This window comes from Paroedura picta, chromosome 4 (assembly GCF_049243985.1).
Source record: "Paroedura picta isolate Pp20150507F chromosome 4, Ppicta_v3.0, whole genome shotgun sequence".
NCBI lineage: Eukaryota > Metazoa > Chordata > Lepidosauria > Squamata > Gekkonidae > Paroedura > Paroedura picta.
Window position 1 is genome coordinate 33,084,182 of NC_135372.1, and position 18,525 is coordinate 33,102,706.

Sequence of the window (18,525 nt, forward strand, 5' to 3'; positions counted from 1 at the left end):
GATCCATGGGGGGAAGGCACGATGCGGGGGCCCTGGAAGTACAGGGCCTGTAGCATGTGCGACATGTGCTACATGGATAAACTGGTCCTGTCGAACACCCCAAATTCTGGGAGACGAGCAATGAGAAGCCCTTATCCAGTGACCGACCAAAAAGAAGTCTTGTTCCCAACTTACAGGGAATGTATTTGCAATCCATGTACAATGTATACTTCATTGTTCTTTGTGCACAGGATTGCCAGCCTTCGCCAGGGCGATATTTGGATGTTGAGGGGCGGCACCCGTAGAGTTGGGAATTTGGGAAGGGATTGCACCTTGAATCTAAGGTATACCATAGTCAGCTCTCTGAAGCTGCTATTTTCTCCAGAGGAACTGATTTCTTATGTATGTATGTATTTATTTATCTTTTAGCAGGTTACACACAGAAAGAAATATCTGGTAATGCCTTGGAAGAGAAGCATGTCTCATGGCTTAAGTGCCACTCAGTGCTTAACACCCAATCAGGGCAGCTGTCCTGCCCCTGAGTGCCTCCTCCTCCAACCAGCTTGCCTATCTGTCCAGCAGCCAGCCAATTGCCTTCTGTCCCCCACCCCTTACCACCCCCTCCTCCTTCCACTTCACTCTGAGGTTCAGGGGCTGCAGATCCCTGCTGCATGAGAGCTGTACCTGAGAGGGGCCTCCACCCCGCAGACTTTCTAGGTCCTGGGGGGAGGATCTAGTGCCCGTTGTATGGTCCCTGTTCATAATATTAAAAATGTAGCCAAATAGGTCCAATGGTTATGCAGATAGATTGGGCAATCCCTCTAAATACTAATATCTAAATTTTCAATCTGCTCAATCACAGCTGGGGAGAGTACAAAGAGAGGACATCTCCCCGGGAAGCTGGACGCTCATGTTCATGGGACAGACGGAAAACAGTTTGGCAGGCTGCAATGCAACTGCATTCGGGGAACTGGCACATGGCCCCATTTAAACAACAAGTCTGTACAATTGCCAAATCCTGTTCATATTCTATTAACTATCTTGTTTATTTGTTTATAGTTTTTGTCCCACTGCTCCCAGCACAGCCAGTTCACACCATAAAAACCAGTACCATCAGTATAAAATCAATTCCAATATAATCAGTATAGAAACAACTCCAATAAAACATTGATTTACAATAAACAACAAACAATATGGCATCAGTTGCTTACATAGTACCTAACATTATATATTATTTTTTGTAACGGGGGGATTGCTGTTATACAGAGGAGGGGGCATTGAATGGTAACCACACCCCGGTCTTGATTGAAAGCCTGGCGGAAGAGCTCTTGCAGGCCCTGCAGAACTGGGAGGGTTCCATTGGGGCCCTTAGCTCTTCTGCGAGCTCATTCCCCCAGGTAGGGGCCAGGACCAAAAAGGCCCTGGACCTGGTTGAGGCCAGGCGATCCTCCCTTTCCATTTACAAGCACAGGTACTCACACAGAAACAGGATCTGTGTGCATTCACTGTAACATGAACAGGGCTACACTGAAGGGGATTATCAGTGAAGTGCCAGAATTTTGGCACCAGAAACTAAAAACAAAAAAATCTGACGACCCCCCCCCCCCCCAAATCCTATCACTCATGCAAAGCTGGACATCCATGTAATGGGTTTTCTGAAACCCCTTGGAAACCACTTTGGCTTTTTGTTTTCAGTCTTATTCAGGTAGCATGCAGAATGTCAACGTGGGGTGGGAAGTCATGCATTCTGCACAAGAACTTCTCCAGGAGGGTTTCCATGGCTCAGCTGGCCACCAGCAGGGGACAGTGTGGTAGGGAGGGGGGGACAGATCTAGGCTGAGAAACTCCTAGAGATCTGGGGATGGAGCCTGGGGAGGACAGAGCCCTCAGGGGAGTATAATGCTATACAGTTCGCCCTCCAAAGCAGCCAGTTTGTCAAGGGGAACTGATTTCTATAGGCTAGTAATGAGCTGTAATTCTGTGGGATTCCCAGGTCCTACCTGGAAGCTGGCATCCCTATCTTCTCCCTACAGTCTATCGATCCACCTTCCCTTCTGCATATCCATCTTCCTTCTTCTGTACCAGGCTTTCTCAATCAGGGTTTCGTGACGATCCTGGAGGGGTTTCCCAAATGGGTGGGAATTAATTAGTTTTTAAATATATATTTTTTAATTTGCTAAATATTTACCGGGTGATATGACCATATATGGCCATGTTGACCCGTCCCCTTACCTCCCCAAATGGTCAGTGATGGGCCTGGAAGAGCTGAGGAAGGGAGGGTTCCCGGGACAGTGTGCACACAGCTGTGCTTCCTTACCGTATTCTGCATAATAGCCCCACTTGTAGGATTTCTCAAAACCTGAAGAATGTTTCTGGGGTGTCTCAACAGTAAAAATGTTGAGAAAAGCTGGCCTAGGGTCTTGAACCTTGAGGGAACTTCAGTCACTCTTAGACCAATACATCTGCGCCTCTCTCTCTGTCCTTTCTAGCATCAGCTCTCTTCTCTCACTCACACATGGATCTGTCCACTCTCTTCAGCTGGAAGTGTGTGAGGAGGGTCACCTTATCGCATCTCTGGTGGCTGCTTGACTAGAATGGAAATGTCTAATGGGGTGGCACCATGAAATGTCTAGGATGTAGAAGAGTTGGGTTTTATATCCCGCTTTTGACTACCTGAAGGAATCTCAAAATGGCTTACAATCGCCTTCCTCTCCTCACAACAGACACCCAAAATGGCCAATGAAGGGCCTGGAAGGGGTGGGAAGGGGTGGGGCCACAGCTGGGCGTGTCCACAGCTCTGCTTCCCAACCATATTCTGCACCTTCACGCCACTTCTGGGGGTTCTCGAAGCCTGAAGAATGTTTCAGGGGGTTCTCAGTGGTAAAAAAACCCGAGAAAGGCTGTTCTATGCTCTATAAACATTAGAGCAATCCAGGCTGGGATGAGAAAGTCATCCCTGATTGTGGAAAGCAATGGAAGAGTCTTATTTCTTTACTCTGAAGGCAGTAGAGGCTGTTGGATGACAAAGGACGGACACAGCTGATGGCACAGAATGAACACTGCCCTTTGGAAACTTCTAGGGAGAGACAGCTTATTGCAAAGCGACCATCAGCTGAAGAGTTTCCAATTATGTGTTGGGCAGGATGGAGCCCCCACAGGACAAGCAGATGTAGTGGGTTAATCCTGCCAGTTCCCTGAGGCGCTGCGTAGATTAGCCCCACGTGCCCTGTGCCGAACCCTAACCAAAGCTGTTCTTGGGATAAAGCCCCTCGGGAGCTTAGCTGGCTACCTTGATTTGGGGGGCGGTGTGAAGTGTGTGAGTTGTCTTCTTTCCAAGGCTCTGCTTATCCTGCATCGGAAATTCCATTTTGCAGAGGAGTTGGCCCAACCCTTTGTGTGAGAAAGCAGAGCCATATTTCCAATTCAATTGTAACGTGGCACATGTGTGTTTGTGTGTGAGAGGGGAATCAACAGCACCACACATTTCCAAACAAACCAGAAATAATACTGGCATCTTGGTTTATAGACACGCAACACAAAGTGTTGTGCGATTTGCCGTATGTTCACCTGAAGCCAGCGTGGTGAAGTGGTTAGGAGAGACACCTTCTAATCTGGGGAGCCGGGTTTGATGTCCTGTTCTTCCACATGCAGCCAGCTGGGTGACCTTGGGCTCATCATAGTCCTGATAGGGCTGATCTCAAAGCAGTCCTGTCAGGAGCTCTCTCAGCCTCCCCCACTTCGCAGGGTGTCTGTTGTAAGGAGAGGAAGGGAAGGCAATTATTAGCCACTTTAAGTCTCATGAGGCCTGCTGGGTGACCTTGGGCCAGTCCCAGTCCTCTCAGAGCTCTCTCAGCCTCACCCACCTCACAGGGTGTCTGTTGTGGGGAGAGGAACGGAAGGTGATTATTGGCCTCTTTAAGACTCATGAGGCCTCCTGGATGACCTTGGGCCAAGTCCCAATCCTCAGAGCTCTCTCAGCTTCACCTCCCTCAGTTTGGTGTAGTGGTTAGGAGTGTGGACTTCCAATCTGGTGAGCTGGGTTTGATTCTGCACTCCCCCACATGCAGCCATCTGGGTGGCCTTGGGCTCGCCACAGTACTGATAAAACTGTTCTGATTGAGCAGTAGTATCAGGGCTCTCTCGGCCTCACCTACCCCACAGGGTGTCTGTTGTGGGGAGAGGAAAGGGAAGGAAACTGTAAGCTGCTTTGAGACTCCTTTGGGTAGAGAAAAGTGGCATATAAGAACCAACTCTTCTTCTCACAGAGTGTCTATTGTGGAGAGAGAAAGGGAAGGCAATTATTAGCCACTTCAAATCTCATGAGGCCTGCTGGGTGACCTTGGGCCAGTCCCAGTCCTCTCAGAGCTCTCTGTGGAATAATTTTATTTAGAAAGCACTGATTTTTTTACAGGCTCCTCAAATATTAGAGGAGGATTGCCCACAAGTAATAAATGAAAGGAATAATATCGCGTCTAACTTTTAACATGGCCCCAGATATGGATTCTTATATCCACAAATTGGGGCCAAGTACACAGGAAAGTGATCTTTCTACAAAACTGGAGGTACACACAGGTTTGCAGAAAAATCTAAAACCTTAACGAGGAGGACAGTTTACAAAAAAAAAAAAAAAAAACAGAGAAGAATTGTCTTTTACCACAAGGGAGTCCTTTCCAAAACACAGCTCAGTGATTCATAACTTTCCCTATTCCCTCCTGGAAAACTGTCTTCTTGAATCTTGTTTATTTGGAAGTCACGGAACCATGAGAATTATATCAGTCACTAATAGCTGGAGAAGAATGGTATTGCCATTGGACGCTGGACGAATGGGATGGGAGGAATGATAGCTAGCTGGAACCTCTTGGATATCTGTGGAAGCGCTGAACAAGGACCTTGCTTTTCTTGGATGCTTTAGGATGGTTTGGGCTGATCCTGCATTGAGCAGGGGGTTGGACTAGATGGCCTGTATGGCCCCTTCCAACTCTATGATTCTATGATTCTATTTACATGAACAAACATGGAGCTACTTGATGCTGATTCAGACCATTGGCTTTTTGAGATGAGCATTGCCTATCCTGACTAACAGCAGCTTTCCAGAGTCCCATAAAGACGTCCTTCACGTCACCTCCTACCTGATATGTTTGTCTGGAGAAGCCAGAGACTGAAACTAGAACTTTCTGCATGCAAAGTGGATGCTCTACCAACCCTCATTATAAGCGGTAGACGGAATAGCTGTAATCTCCTATGGAGGCATGAACACATAAGGCTGCCTTAGACAAAATCAGGCCTTTGGCCCATCAAGGCCAGTCTTGTATAAAACCCGTCTACCATTTAATCAGTGTGGATCAAGGCATAAGCTCCAGTCCTTTGAACTGTATGGTATTTGCCTCTTCCTTAGAGCAGGATTTTCACTTTGGTGAGAAGCAACTAGATGTTCAAGTTCTTGGGTTCCCATAGCAACCAATTTCCTCCCTGTTCCCCCCCCTTTCCCCAACTCAGCGGAATGACCTTTTGGAATGTGCTGCTTTCAAACTCCCCCATCTCCAATGAAAGCATCATTTTGAAACCAGAGCTTCTTGACATACGAATGCTTTTAACAGCATGGCTTCAATTACCATTCCATATAGAGAAGCTATAGGAAGATACTGCAGGAAGCAAGCAAAAAACACTCCAAGCAAGGCCAGGAAACGGCTTTTCACTAAGAACAGAGCAAGCTTGTGTTTTTCATTTTGTTTTGGTAATGGTGTTCTGAACCAGGTCAGCTTCTGCTCTCCAAAAAAAGTCTTGGTCTATAGATCACATATATATATATATATACTGTAAACAGACTGCCTGAATGTTGCCATCTCCATAACCATAAGGGGGTTTTAAGGGCAGAGAAAAAGTCAGCAAATGGTTTAAGGGCCATTGGTGGAGCACAGAAGCATTAAATTTGACAGCAAACTCTTATGCATGTGGATACTTCGTGCCTTCCTCCCTTTCCCCATAACCATTTCTTTGGAATCAGTGCAGAAGAATATTGACCTTGGGGCAAATTCAGGCTCCAGAAGTAGAAGCCCCACAAATCTATATTGGCGGATGATCTCCTGTGCCAGCTTGATCGGGGCACTTTGGGCATCCTCATGATGCTCAATCTGTTGGCAACATTTGATGTGGTCAACCATGAAGTGTTGGCCCACCACCTCACCAGGGTCAGGATTTGGGGGACGGCCCTTCAATGGCTGTGCTCCTTTCTCTGGAAGCAGACACAAAGAGTGGCAGTGGGGGAGGAATGATCACATCCCTATCGACTCCCTTGTGTGGACCCACAGGGGGCGGTATTCTCCCCTGTTATTTAACATCTTTATGTGCCCTCTGGCACAACTGGTCCAGAGTTATGGGCTGGAGTGTCACCAATATGTGGATGACATCCAGCTCCAGCTCCTCATGGACGGCCACCCAGACTCCCCCTAGATACATTTGCTAGATATTTGGAAGTTGTTGCTGGATGGTTAGAGCAGAGTCACCTGAAACTCAACCCCTTCAAAACAGAGGACCTGTGGATGGGTAGGAAGGTAGCAGACCAGGAAGCGTGATTACCCACCCTGGCCAGGACACAAGTTAACATCTTGTTTTCAGCCAGGAATCTGGGGATGATTCTGGATGCCTCCTGTTCTATGGAGGCCTAGGTCACAAGAGTAGCCACAGCGTTTTACCATCTTTGCCAAGTGAGGCTACCAGTACCCTATCTTCCCCAGGACTGTCTAGCCACAGTGATCCATGCAACTGAAACTCTAGACTGGACTTCTGTAACTTGCTCTATGTAGACCTACCTTTGTCTTCGACCCAGAAACTCCAACTGGTGCAGAATGCAGCTGCTAGGGTCCTCACTGGTACATTTTGGAAGGCCCATATCCAGCTTGGGCTGAGGCAGCTGTATTGGTTGCCAGTCCTGGGGAAGGTTCAAGATTTTAGTGCTGACCATTAAGGCCATCTGTAGCTTGGGCCTTGTCTGTCTGAGGGACCACTTATCTCTTTATGCTCCCTGCAAGACTCTCTACTCTGTGGGTACAAATCTGCTGGAGGTCCCTGGCCCTAAGGAAGCACATCTGGTCTCGACTCAGGCCAGGGCCTTTTTGGTCCTGGCCCCGACCTGGTGGAATGAGCTCCTAGGAGAGCTGAAATGTGTCCCCCATGGGGACACAGAAAGCGACAGAGCATGCAGCTCCACCACAATGCACCAGTGGCAGCCCAGAGTGGTGCTGCTGGTGCGGAATTGCCCTCTGAGTCTGGGTCTTGTTGGTTTAGCTGAGCTCTGTAAGTTTAGCAAAGTGTCACATTCAAACCTGAAGCCACAGTAAAGGCACCCACAGGAGGACTGGGGTTGAAACTAGGATTGCCAGGTCTAGGCTGGAGAATTCTAGGGGATTTGGGCTTGGAGCCTGGAGAAGAAGCAAGCTGGCATTAGGAAACATGCTGTTGGGTTACATCGCACCAATGAAGGCCACACCGAGAATCACTTTTCTAGACCATGGCAATGATAACATTTATAGGCCGTCAGAATTCTGAAGAAACTATCTGCAGTCACTTTGTGAGATTCCAAATAGAACAAGGTGGCTTTCCCAAACCACAAAGATTTGAAATGATCAGATCTGAGACAGCATTTTGTTTAGCTATTCTTTAAACACTTGCATCGTGCAAGATTTCAGCTAGCTGGCTTCTGAGTCAGCTTAAAAAACAAACACATTTTCAACTGGCATCTATTCATCTTAGGTGCCGTGCAGCCTATAGGGCACTTAAGGACTGAGATGCAACCTCAAGGGATGGCCATGCTGCTTAGACCTGTACCTGTATCTCATCCACAGAAGCATCTGCAGTAGGAACACCAGTCCCTGGATGGAACCTGGGGATCCCCCAGAATGACAGGTCATCTCCAGACCAAAGAGATCAGTTCCTCTAGAGAAAAAGTCTACTTTGGATGATGGACTCCATAGAATTAGAACACAATCAGAACCCTGCCCCAAATCTGCCCAATCTTGGCTCTACCCCCAAAGTCTCTAGGTATTTCACAAACCAGAGTTGGCAACCCAATCTGATCCCATAGAGGAGGCCCCACACAGTTTTCTTTGGTGACCTTTCCAAGATCCATGTGAGTTATCCTTGGAGCCCAATGCAGCTTTTAGAGCAGAAGAGTCCAGCTCCTTCTTTTGCTGCACAGGGGAGGATGACATAATGGCTGTGTCATTTCTGCCAATAAGCATTTCCTTCACAGGCCTCTTTAGCACTGGGCACTTCCTGACCTGTGTTTCCTCTTTCAGCCATGGACTAGCTTACATCCATTTGCATATTGATTGCCCTTTCCTTGCTTGTGGCTCCTTGCAGAGGGCAGGACAATGGGTGCTCCAAGGAGATCCCTTCCTTTGGAGTATAAAAAGGTAAAAGTAAAGGTATCCCCTGTGCAAGCACTGGGTCATGTCTGACCCTTGGGGTGATGCCCTCATGGCAGACTCAATACAGGGTGGTTTGCCAGTGCCTTCCCCAGTCATCACCGTTTACCCCCCAGCAAGCTGGATACTCATTTTACCAACTTCGGAAGGATGGAAGGCTGAGCCGGCTGCTGGGATTGAACTCCCAGCCTCATGGGCAGAGCTTTCAGAATGCATGTCTGCTGCCTTACCACTCTGCGCCACAAGAGGATCTTCCTTTGGAGTATGGAATATGTTAAATCTGTGGGTTTAGAGGTGGCCCTGGACACCGAGAGTGATTTGAGCTCTTTATTAAAACTCAAGCACAGTAAAAGAAGTACTGAACTAAGCCCAAGTGAACCAAGAAACCCCCTGAACAACCCCAATTTATATACGGTAGCAAACAATTGGATCTTCCCACCAATGCATGCTATTGGTCAGAAGAAGAGTTTGGTTTTATACCCTGCTTTTCACTACCCGAAGGAGTCTTGGAACAGCTTACAATCACCTTCCCTTCCTCTCCCCACAACAGCTACCCTGTGAGGTAGGTGGAGCTGAGCTTTGAGAGACCTGCTCTGTGAGAACAGCTCTAACAGGACTGTGTCTAGTCCAAGTTCACCCAGCTGGCTGTATCTGGGGAAGTGGGGAATCAAACCCAGCTCTTCAGATTAAAAGCTGCAGCTCTTAATCACTACACCATACTGGAAACACGAAGTATAATATATCCCCTGCCTTATGACAGGATATCATATTATTTACCTATAACATCTCCAGCAGAGATGCCACAGATTCCACTGCAAATGTATTTGGTAGTCACATATACCAATGGCTATAATCACCTGTGTACTGCACAACCAATCTCATTCAGCGGCTGAAATGCTTTGCACCTGTGCAATACCTGTGGTTGTGAAGTTGCCTTTCCTTGAAGTGGGGAATTTTCATTGCCACTGGGGGTCAGTGAGAATGCACATGTGTGAGACTCTGCTGTTCACTCTATGGTAGGGGTGGCCAAATTGCTGGTAGGAGCTTGTGGGAAGTATAGTCCATGGACATTTGGAGAGCCACAGTTTGGCCACGCCTGCTCTGTGGCATACTGTACTCAGAGAATTCCTGAAAAGTAACCTGACAAAGAGGCTTGAACTGCTTGTGAACAGCGAACTGATTGGCAGACAACTGTCTCCCTGTTTGCCACTGGCTGATGAGCTGAACTAACAGGCGTTTGAGCAACCTGAATCTCAAAAGCCGTGACTTGGATGGCTCAGGTTAGCCTGATCTCACCATATCTCAGTGTCATGGGCCAGCCAACTCCAGCAGAACCCAGTGATGCCGACAACTCCTCTCAGGAAGAGGCAGCCAGCAGACCTGACCGAAACCTACAACCGGTTACAGAGACACTGCAGGAGGAGGCAGCCTCTGAGGAGCCAGACCTGGATCTGCAATCAAGTCCCAGTACAATGGCCTTGCAGCCCCTGAGTAGGCCCTGAGTAGGCCTTGCAGCCCTGAGTAGGCAACAGAGAGTCATCTGCCAGCCAGTTCATCTCCCCTGTCACAGAGACTCAGGGACAACATAGGAGGAGAGCTGCAGGATGAAAAGCTCAGTGTCAGATTGGCAGCACAACACAGGTTCCACATCAGCAATGAGGATGAGTGTTTGCAGGAGCAGGGCTGAAATGGCTGGCAGGTGTTTAGCCTGATGTAGCAAACAAGGGAGTGGCTGTGTGGGAGTAACTTTTCTGATAGTTCCTTCACAGTCTGTATTCCTGATTGTCTCCCTCGTCTGTGACCCTGGTCTGTGCTCTTGAGCTCTGCTTTTTGGTTTCCCTTTGGATGTGAAGCTGTGAGTGTGCTTTAACTGGTATCTGGACTTTGAAATGATATTTTGATTCTTTCTCTGTCTGCCTGTTGTTTCTCTGCAAGCTAAGTGGGGTCAGTCCTGGCTACTACGTGGATGGAAGACTGCCAAGGAAGTTCAAGGTTGCTACTCAGAGGTAGGCAATGGCAAGGCACCTTTGGGCATTTTTTCTTGAAAACCATATAGGGTCATCATAAGTTGGCTACCACTTGATAGCAGTTTCCACCACCATCCTACAATGGATGATTTATTCCTCCGTTCTGGCTGACTAGTATCTGTAGATGTAAGTTTTCTTAAAGAGGCATAACGCAGTTCCCTTGGCTGGTTGGGGAAAATAGCATAAGGGGAAAGGCTTAAGCCTCCTCTCCCTACATGTCCTGATTCCAATCTAAATTGTTCATAGGTGTAGTGGTTAGGAGTGCGGACTTCTAATCTGGCAAGCTGGGTTCAATTTTGCACTCCCCCACATGCAGCCAGCTGGATGACCTTGGGCTCACTCAGCACTGATAAAGCTATTCTGACCAAGCAGTGATATCAGGGCTCTCTCAGCCTCACCCACCTCACAGGGTGTCTGTTCTGGGTAGAGGAAAGGGAAGGCAATTGTAAGCCGCTTTGAGACTTCTTTGGGTAGAGAAAAGCGGCATAGAAGAACCAACTCTTCTTCTTCTTCTACATATGCCTGAGAATTACATTCCATACATAGAAATTACAGCACACATCGAAACAACAGAAACCAGTATGCATATATAAAGGAGATGAGGTCTTTGTAATGCATGAATCAGTCTGGAATGGTTCAATTGGTTTACAAGTGTAATAATGCCTCAGTTATGATATAAGAACAAATCATGGTTTGGGCTAGCCATAGAGTTGGGTCCATGATGCATGAGTGGAAAAGGCAATTTCTTTTGGGCTATCCCACTTTCTCAAATGATGTTACAATATCTGGAGTAATACACACCACTCATGCATATTTTGATGTGATAATAATGTGCATGTAGAGCAAAAGGGTGTACAGCAAAATGATTTATATGAATTCTTTTCATCAGCTTTTGAAATGGTATCAGACGAAATACCTTTTGCTAAGTCACGGAATCACTTTTGCTTAGTACAAGCAGACAATAAGGAGTAATTTTGCTGCTTCTTCTTGGTCAGACAGAGTTATGCACAGAGAAACCTGCTGTGGGATCCAGCATATAACTTAGAACTCATGGCATATTTGAATTTACAGACATTAAAATTTACAGACAGCAAATCATAACTTAGTACTGTTATAATTTCCTGTTTAATCAGCACTCTAATCCCCTTGGTTTATCAATGCTGATGATGTATCTCATCTATGTAAGCCCCACCAGGAGGAAATGCAGTAAATATCCATGCAAGTGTTGAACAACATCAAAATGCATGAAGAATTTTCTGTTAAATGAGGACTACAAGTTATTGGGTCTACCTTTTGGATGTTGGTGCCTCACCCTTTATTTTTGATAACTAAAAATTCAGGTAACAGAATAAACTATAGTTTCTCTCCCTTAACCATGGGTTGGTATAATGTGTGAATAGAACCTCTGTCAGACAACTCACAATAAAATCCATTATGATTGCAGAAAAAGAATGATCCTTGTGATTTCATTCACTAAATTCTTGTAAAAGCAAGACTATCTAAGTTCCAAGTCTGACATGACCAAGAGGCCAAGGGACCAAGCCCTATGAAGATAGGTTGAGGGACTTGGGAATGTTCCCTCCTTGGGAAAAGGAGGTTGAGAGGGGACATGATAGCCCTCTTTAAGTATTTGAAAGATTGTCACTTGGAGGAGGGCAGGATGCTGTTTCTGTTGGCTGCAGAGGAGAGGACAAGCAGTAATGGGTTTAAACTTCAAGTACAACGATATAGGCCAGATATCAGGAAAAACATTTTCACAGTGAGAGTAGTTCAGCAGTGGAATAGGCTGCCTAAAGAGGTGGTGAACTCCCCCTCACTGGCAGTCTTCAAGCAAAGGTTGGATGCACACTTTTCTTGGATGCTTTAGGATACTTAGGGCTGATCCTGCGTAGAGCAGGGGGTTGGACTAGATGGCCTGTAGGGCCCCTTCCAACTCTATGATTCTATGATGTGAGTAAATATCACGTTTCCACATTAGTCTGCTTTAAAGGACCTTCAGTTACTAATGGTCAGAGAAACATTATGTGCTCCTCTGGGATCTCATGTGGTAGGTGAATAAATGTTTGCCACATGGATGCTGGATATAATTCTTCCTCCCGGTCATTGTTCCGAGAAAAACTTAAGCTTTAGAGTGAACTGAGATGATTCAAAGTGAACAGGGTGTTCCGTTTCTCTCTCAATGATAACTGCTGATAGGTTTTAAAAAAAACTCTTTTAAATACAGTTCACAGCATACGTGGGAGTAAGGCTGCTGAACATAAAGAAACTTAGTTCTAAGTCATGCACATAATTGTTTGGCCTATTATACACTCTTTGAAACAGACAACAGAGATAACATATAAAAATATTTTTACAGCAATGCAATAATAAAAACCGCCTCCTCTAAAAATGTGTCCCTATGAGGACTGCACAGAGCTTGGAGGGGTTGTCTAATTGTGGGTGGCTTTTTGACAGGGAGGTCCAGATGTTACTCTTCTTGCCTCAACCATAGACCTGGTGGACAGCCTGATATAGCTCTGTTTTACAGGCCCCCTCTGGTCTATTTGAGTCCAAAAAGACATTGGATTTGGTTGATGCCAGTTTTATCTCCTTGGGCCTGGGGGCCCTTAGCAGATTTTGGCTGCCAGCTCTTAATGCTCTTTTATGCCACAAAGGTCAGGTTGCGAACTCCAGCATGCAAAATTCTAAGATTTGGGAATGGTGCCTAGAGGAGGCTGAGTTTGAAGAAGAGAGGGAGATCAGCAGGGATGTGATGCTGTAAATTCTGCCACCAGAATCTGCCGAAATCTCTGTAATATTTCAGGCTCCACCTGGAGGTTGATCTCCTCCTACTGAAAGGACACTCATCCAGTGGTAACCCTACTGAAAGGAGACTGATCCTTCCAAAAGCCAAGAATCAGAGATAATTTTGCAGAGACCTCATCTGGTGATTCTCTCCCTCCCCTCCCCATTCCTCCTCCCAGGGAAAAGTTTGTTGCATGTCTTTCCATTACATGCTTCTTCGTGACCTTTCCACTCTGGCAAAGAAGAGTCCGTGCGACACATAGGGGGTGATTCTTTGACTCTCACAAAAGATGGGATTGTCGGCAGCTCTGTGGCACAGAAAGCATGCCATTGACTCAATTTTGCCAGCCTGGGCTCTGAATGCATTTTTTTTCCTGCCTCGGGATATATTTTAGCATTCTAGTGGCTCTCTCCCCCTTTTCTTTGGCTCTGCAAAGGAGGGGAGTGCATTGTTGAGCCTGAATGTTGCAGGGAGGCTCCTTCATGCAGAGCTTGAAAGCAAAGCTAGCAAATGGAAGATAAGTCCGTTCCATCACTGGCTACCCGCCGTCATATGTAAAGTACAGAGACAGCAAAGCCCTGGATATGAGTGCTAAAAGGCAGCATTGTTTGGAAGGTCTTGGCCACTATGGCTTGTTTGTTTGGCCGTTTGGGGCAACTGGCTGGTCACTCTTGTGAAACAGGATGCTGGACTGGACAAGATGCACTCCTTGTCTGGTTCTTATGACAAGAGGGCCAAACCAGCATTGCACCAAGCACTTCTGACCAGGCAGACCAAACCAGGACCTGCCTTGAAGTATGGAACTATTTCCATGGGCTGCTTCCACATGGCAAAGATTCTGCACATTGTTGTTGTCACTGCTGCAAATCTGGGGGAATGTGCATTGGCAATGGAGCTTCCATGCATGGAGTTTTCTGTATCCTTTCTTCCACCAGTGGCTCGTTTCCCATGCCATCTTCATGCTGTTCCACTTGAGACTGTTTTTCAGTAATGGCCACAGCGTTCTTAGAGAGCCAGCTTGGTGTAGTGTTTAAGAGTGGCGGCTTCTAATCTGGCGAGCAAAGTTTGACTCCCTGCTCCTCCACATGCAGCCAGCTGGGTCACCTTTGGCCTGTCTCAGTACTGTTAGAGCTGTTTTAACCAAGTAGTCCTGTCAGAGGTCTCTCACCCTCTCCTACCTCACAGGGAGTCTGTTGAGGGGAGAGGAAGGGAAGGCGATGGTAAGCCACTTTGAGGTAGAGAAAAGCGCCTTATAAAAACCAACTCCTTTTCTTCTTGTTCAGGAAATGGAGGGAAGGACAGAGCTCTAAAGAAGAGTACCTACAGGTTACTAGGCACTGTAGATCAATCATCAGAAAGGCCAAAGCTGAGAGTGAGCTAAGATTGGCCAGGGAAGCCCATTGTAACAAGAAAAGATTTTTCAGTTATGTGAGGAGCAAACGTAAAGTAAAGGAGGCAATAGGCTCACTGTTGGGTGCGGATGGACAAACTCTAACGAAAGATGCAGAGAAAGCAGAAAGGCTTAGTGCCTATTTTACATCTGTTTTTTCCCACAGGTCAAAGTGTTTAGGCACATCTAGAGATGGCTGTAGCCAAAGGAACTGTCTGGGTGGCAGGTTAACATGGATAGAGAGGTTGTCGAGAGGCATTTAGCTGCACTGGATGAGTTCAAATCCCCTGGTCCAGATGAAATGCACCCGAGAATACTCAAAGAACTTTCCAGAGAACTTGCACAGCCCTTGTCCATCATCTTCGGAACCCCTTTAAGGACTGGAGATGTCCCGGAGGACTGGAAAAGAGCAAACGTTATTCCAATCTTCAAAAAAGGGAGGAAGGATGACCCGGGAAACTACAGACCAGTGAGTCTGACCTCTGTTGTGGGGAAGATAACGGAGCAGATATTAAAGAGGATCTGCAAACATCTGGAGGACAATTTGGTGATCCAAGGAAGTCAGCATGGATTTGTCTCCAACAGGTCCTACCAGACCAACCTAGTTTCCTTTTTTGACCAAGTAACAGGTTTGCTGGATTGGGAAAATTTGGTTGATGTCATTTACCTGGATTTTAGTAAAGCTTTTGACAAGGTTCGCCATGATGTTCTGATGGATAAGTTGAAGGACTGCAATCTGGATTTTCAGATCGTTAGGAGGATAGGGAATTGGTTAGAGAACCGCACTCAAAGAGTTCTTGTCAATGGTGTTTCATCAGACTGCAGAGAGGTGAGTAGCGGGGTACCTCAGGGCTCGGTGCTTGGTCCGGTACTTTAACATATTTATTAATGATCTAGATGAGTGGGTGGAGGGACTACTCATCAAGTTTGCAGATGACACCAAATTGGGAGGACTGGCAAATACTCCGGAAGATAGACAGAGTTCAACGAGATCTGAACACAATGGAAAAATGGGCAAATGAGAACAAGATGCAATTTAATAAAGATAAGTGTAAAGTTCTGCATCTGGGTCAGAAAAATGAAAAGCATGCCTACTGGATGGGGGATACGCTTCTAGGTAGCACTGTGTGTGAACGAGACCTTGGGGTACTTGTGGATTGTAAACTATACATGAGCAGGCAGTGTGATGCAGCGGTAAAAAAGGCAAATGACATTTTGGGCTGTATAAACAGAGGCATCACATCAAAATCACAAGATGTCATAGTCCCATTGTATACGGCACTGGTCAGACCACACCTGGAGTACTGTGTGCAGTTCTGGAGGCCTCACTTCAAGAAGGACGTTGATAAAATTGAAAGGGTACAGAGGAGAGCGACGAAGATGATCTGGGGCCAAGGGACCAAGCCCTATGAAGATAGGTTGAGGGACTTGGGAATGTTCAGCCTGGAGAAAAGGAGGTTGAGAGGGGACATGATAGCCCTCTTTAAGTATTTGAAAGGTTGTCACTTGGAGGAGGGCAGGATGCTGTTTCTGCTGGCTGCAGAGGAGAGGACACGCAGTAATGGGTTTAAACTTCAAGTACAACGATATAGGCTAGATATCAGGAAAAAGTTTTTCATAGTCAGAGTAGTTCAGCAGTGGAATAGGCTGCCTAAGGAGGTGGTGAGCTCCCCCTCACTGGAAGTCTTCAAGCAAAGGTTGGATACACACTTTTCTTGGATGCTTTAGGATGCTTAGGGCTAATCCTGCGTTGAGCAGGGGGTTGGACTAGATGGCCTGTATGGCCCCTTCCAACTCTATGATTCTATGATTCTATGATTCTTTAGCCCTCTCTCTTGTTCTGGAATTGATTTGGGGGGAGGCTACAGGCCATTGACAGAATATGTACTTGAATTCCAAAAGTTTTCAGGTAAAAGCCCTGATTAAAAGCATCTGAGGTCACAGTGCCAGTACTGGTTGTCTGAAACAGCTAGCTGGAGTAGGAAAAGGTAGTTTCAGATACTCATATGAACTGCAGAAGTTATGTAGAAGCGAATGCTAGGAAAATCATAGTCACTATTAAAAAAACTGAGGCTTAATCTTATTTTTATGATGTTGTAAATGTTTTTGTTTTTTTTCTTGCCCAACTCCCCTGTGTTTTCTCGACTCCTCCGTAGCCCTATTGTGTAGATTTTGTCATCCGCATAATGGAGTCACCACGAGCATCAAATCTGAATCATGTCTTATATTTTGGAGCAGACAGAAACCTTCTAATCAGACAGTTATATTCTGGTTTCATTTCCCCAGCAGAAAGGGCAAGCAAAGGGAGATACATGTCTGACAGAGATGACATTGAACCAGTACAGTCAGCTGATCTTCTTACAGGTTTATCCCAGTTTACATTTCTGTTCACAGCATGTCTTACTTTCTCCCAAGCTCTTTGTCTTTGGAAGAGGGTTCTGGTTTTATACTGACAAGGCTTCTGCTTCCGCAGGAATTATTTTATTCTCTGAGTCTGTGTGTCTGCTAGGCTGGGATAAAGAGCAAGAGCTACCATCTATCCTGACTGAGAATGGGAGGTGATTCAGAATATGCTTCCAGTTGAAACCAGTGGAAGCAATCATCAAATTGATTTCTTAATAAGCTTCAACTGTAATGTTAAAGAACCCATCTCAATTTTTATTTTTGAGCTGGTAACAGCTGTGTGACTGACCATGGACATCAATGGTACTGGGACAAAAATGTTGACAGAGTAATGAACACCGCAACGGTACACAACCTGATTAAAGAGCAGACTAAGATTTACTAGAATTAAAATACTTGATAGGAACGAGATGCCCTAATTGCATCTCCAGCTGCAAGAGGAGATGGAGTGTGGCACTTCTGAGAAGAAGCAGGAAACTGCCCCATGAATAACAATTTGGAGACAGACAAGAAATGAAGCTTAACAGGAGAGACAGTGCTGACCTCACTATCTAATTGCCTTCTTGCTGCCCCTGTAGGGTCATCTTTTCCTTCTTTGTACATCAGACTAGCTTTTTTCAACCTTTTGGTTGTGGAGGAGCCCCTGAAATAATGCTTCTGATTTCAAGGAGCCCTGCAAGTGATGTCAGCTGGACATGGCCCCAGCCACACCCCCTGAAGTGACATCACTACCTGCACCCTTAGCTTCCCTTCTGCTCCCTCCCCCTGCCTTTACTGCTACTATGGTGTCTCTGCCTCATGGAGGCTGGAAAGAAGAGCAGGAGCTGAGAAGACAGCCCAGATCCCTCCCCCCTATACCACACCCCTTCAGAACTCCTACAGACCCCCTTCAGAGCTCTCACTTCCCCCAGGGGTCCAGAGACCCCTGGTTAGGAATCCCTGTGGTAGACATTGCTTTTTTCCAGCAAAGAAGAGGAGGGGAATGTGAGAAGGAGAAAAAGTGGTAAAAAGAGAAATCTGCCTAGAGACCATACGCCAAGCAAGCTCGAAATATCCCTTGGCTTTTCTCTTTTAGTAAATCAGCCTGGGTTTGCACAAGGCAAGTTCCCACTTGCTAGGTTTGTCACAGTTTTACTGATGGCACTGTTGCCCCTTGATCAATTTCTGTTAAGCTGCCCTTCTGATGTGATTTCCATGCCAGGAAGAGTTTCACTTGCTAATGTTTGGAATGCCTAGTATAGACACCGGGCCAAGGACAGAAAAGAAAAAGTGGGAATCATAAACTATTGTTACGAGGGGTGCCACAGATTTTGCACTGAATCAGTTTGACAGTTTAGCTCACCTGGTGCAGGTATGATGATCACCTGCAAGATGTTCAGCTGCATCTGTTTGGGACATCGTCAAATTTGTTTGTTTATTTATATACTGCTCTCCCGGAAAGCTCAGGCAGTTTACATAAAACAGGAATGATAAAGATAACTCAACATTTATAACAATAATAACACCATGGTAACAGTA

At 46.2% G+C, this 18,525-nt stretch overlaps 1 protein-coding gene and 1 long non-coding RNA gene across 3 annotated transcripts in view; one reads left to right on the forward strand and one right to left on the reverse strand.

Annotated features, from left to right (window-relative positions):
• The window catches only part of LOC143835112 (uncharacterized), a 22,138-nt gene extending 3,655 nt beyond the window's left edge, over positions 1 to 18,483 (reverse strand). The window contains exons 1-2 of the long non-coding RNA XR_013229995.1: positions 18,350 to 18,483; positions 1,980 to 2,093 (exon numbers count right to left, since the gene is read on the reverse strand). This is a non-coding gene — a long non-coding RNA (uncharacterized LOC143835112). The remainder of the gene's footprint in view (positions 1 to 1,979; positions 2,094 to 18,349) is intronic.
• The window catches only part of RXRG (retinoid X receptor gamma), a 53,024-nt gene continuing 44,628 nt past the window's right edge, over positions 10,130 to 18,525 (forward strand). Inside the window, exon 1 of one of the 2 annotated variants that reach the window (XM_077332269.1) lies at positions 10,130 to 10,257. Coding sequence is in view for 1 of the 2 variants with exons in the window: in XM_077332268.1 (XP_077188383.1) it covers positions 10,369 to 10,408 (40 nt within the window). In the remaining variant the exon portion in view is untranslated. Of the gene's footprint in view, positions 10,409 to 18,525 lie in introns of both variants that reach the window. The other variant, XM_077332268.1, reaches the window with a different exon arrangement.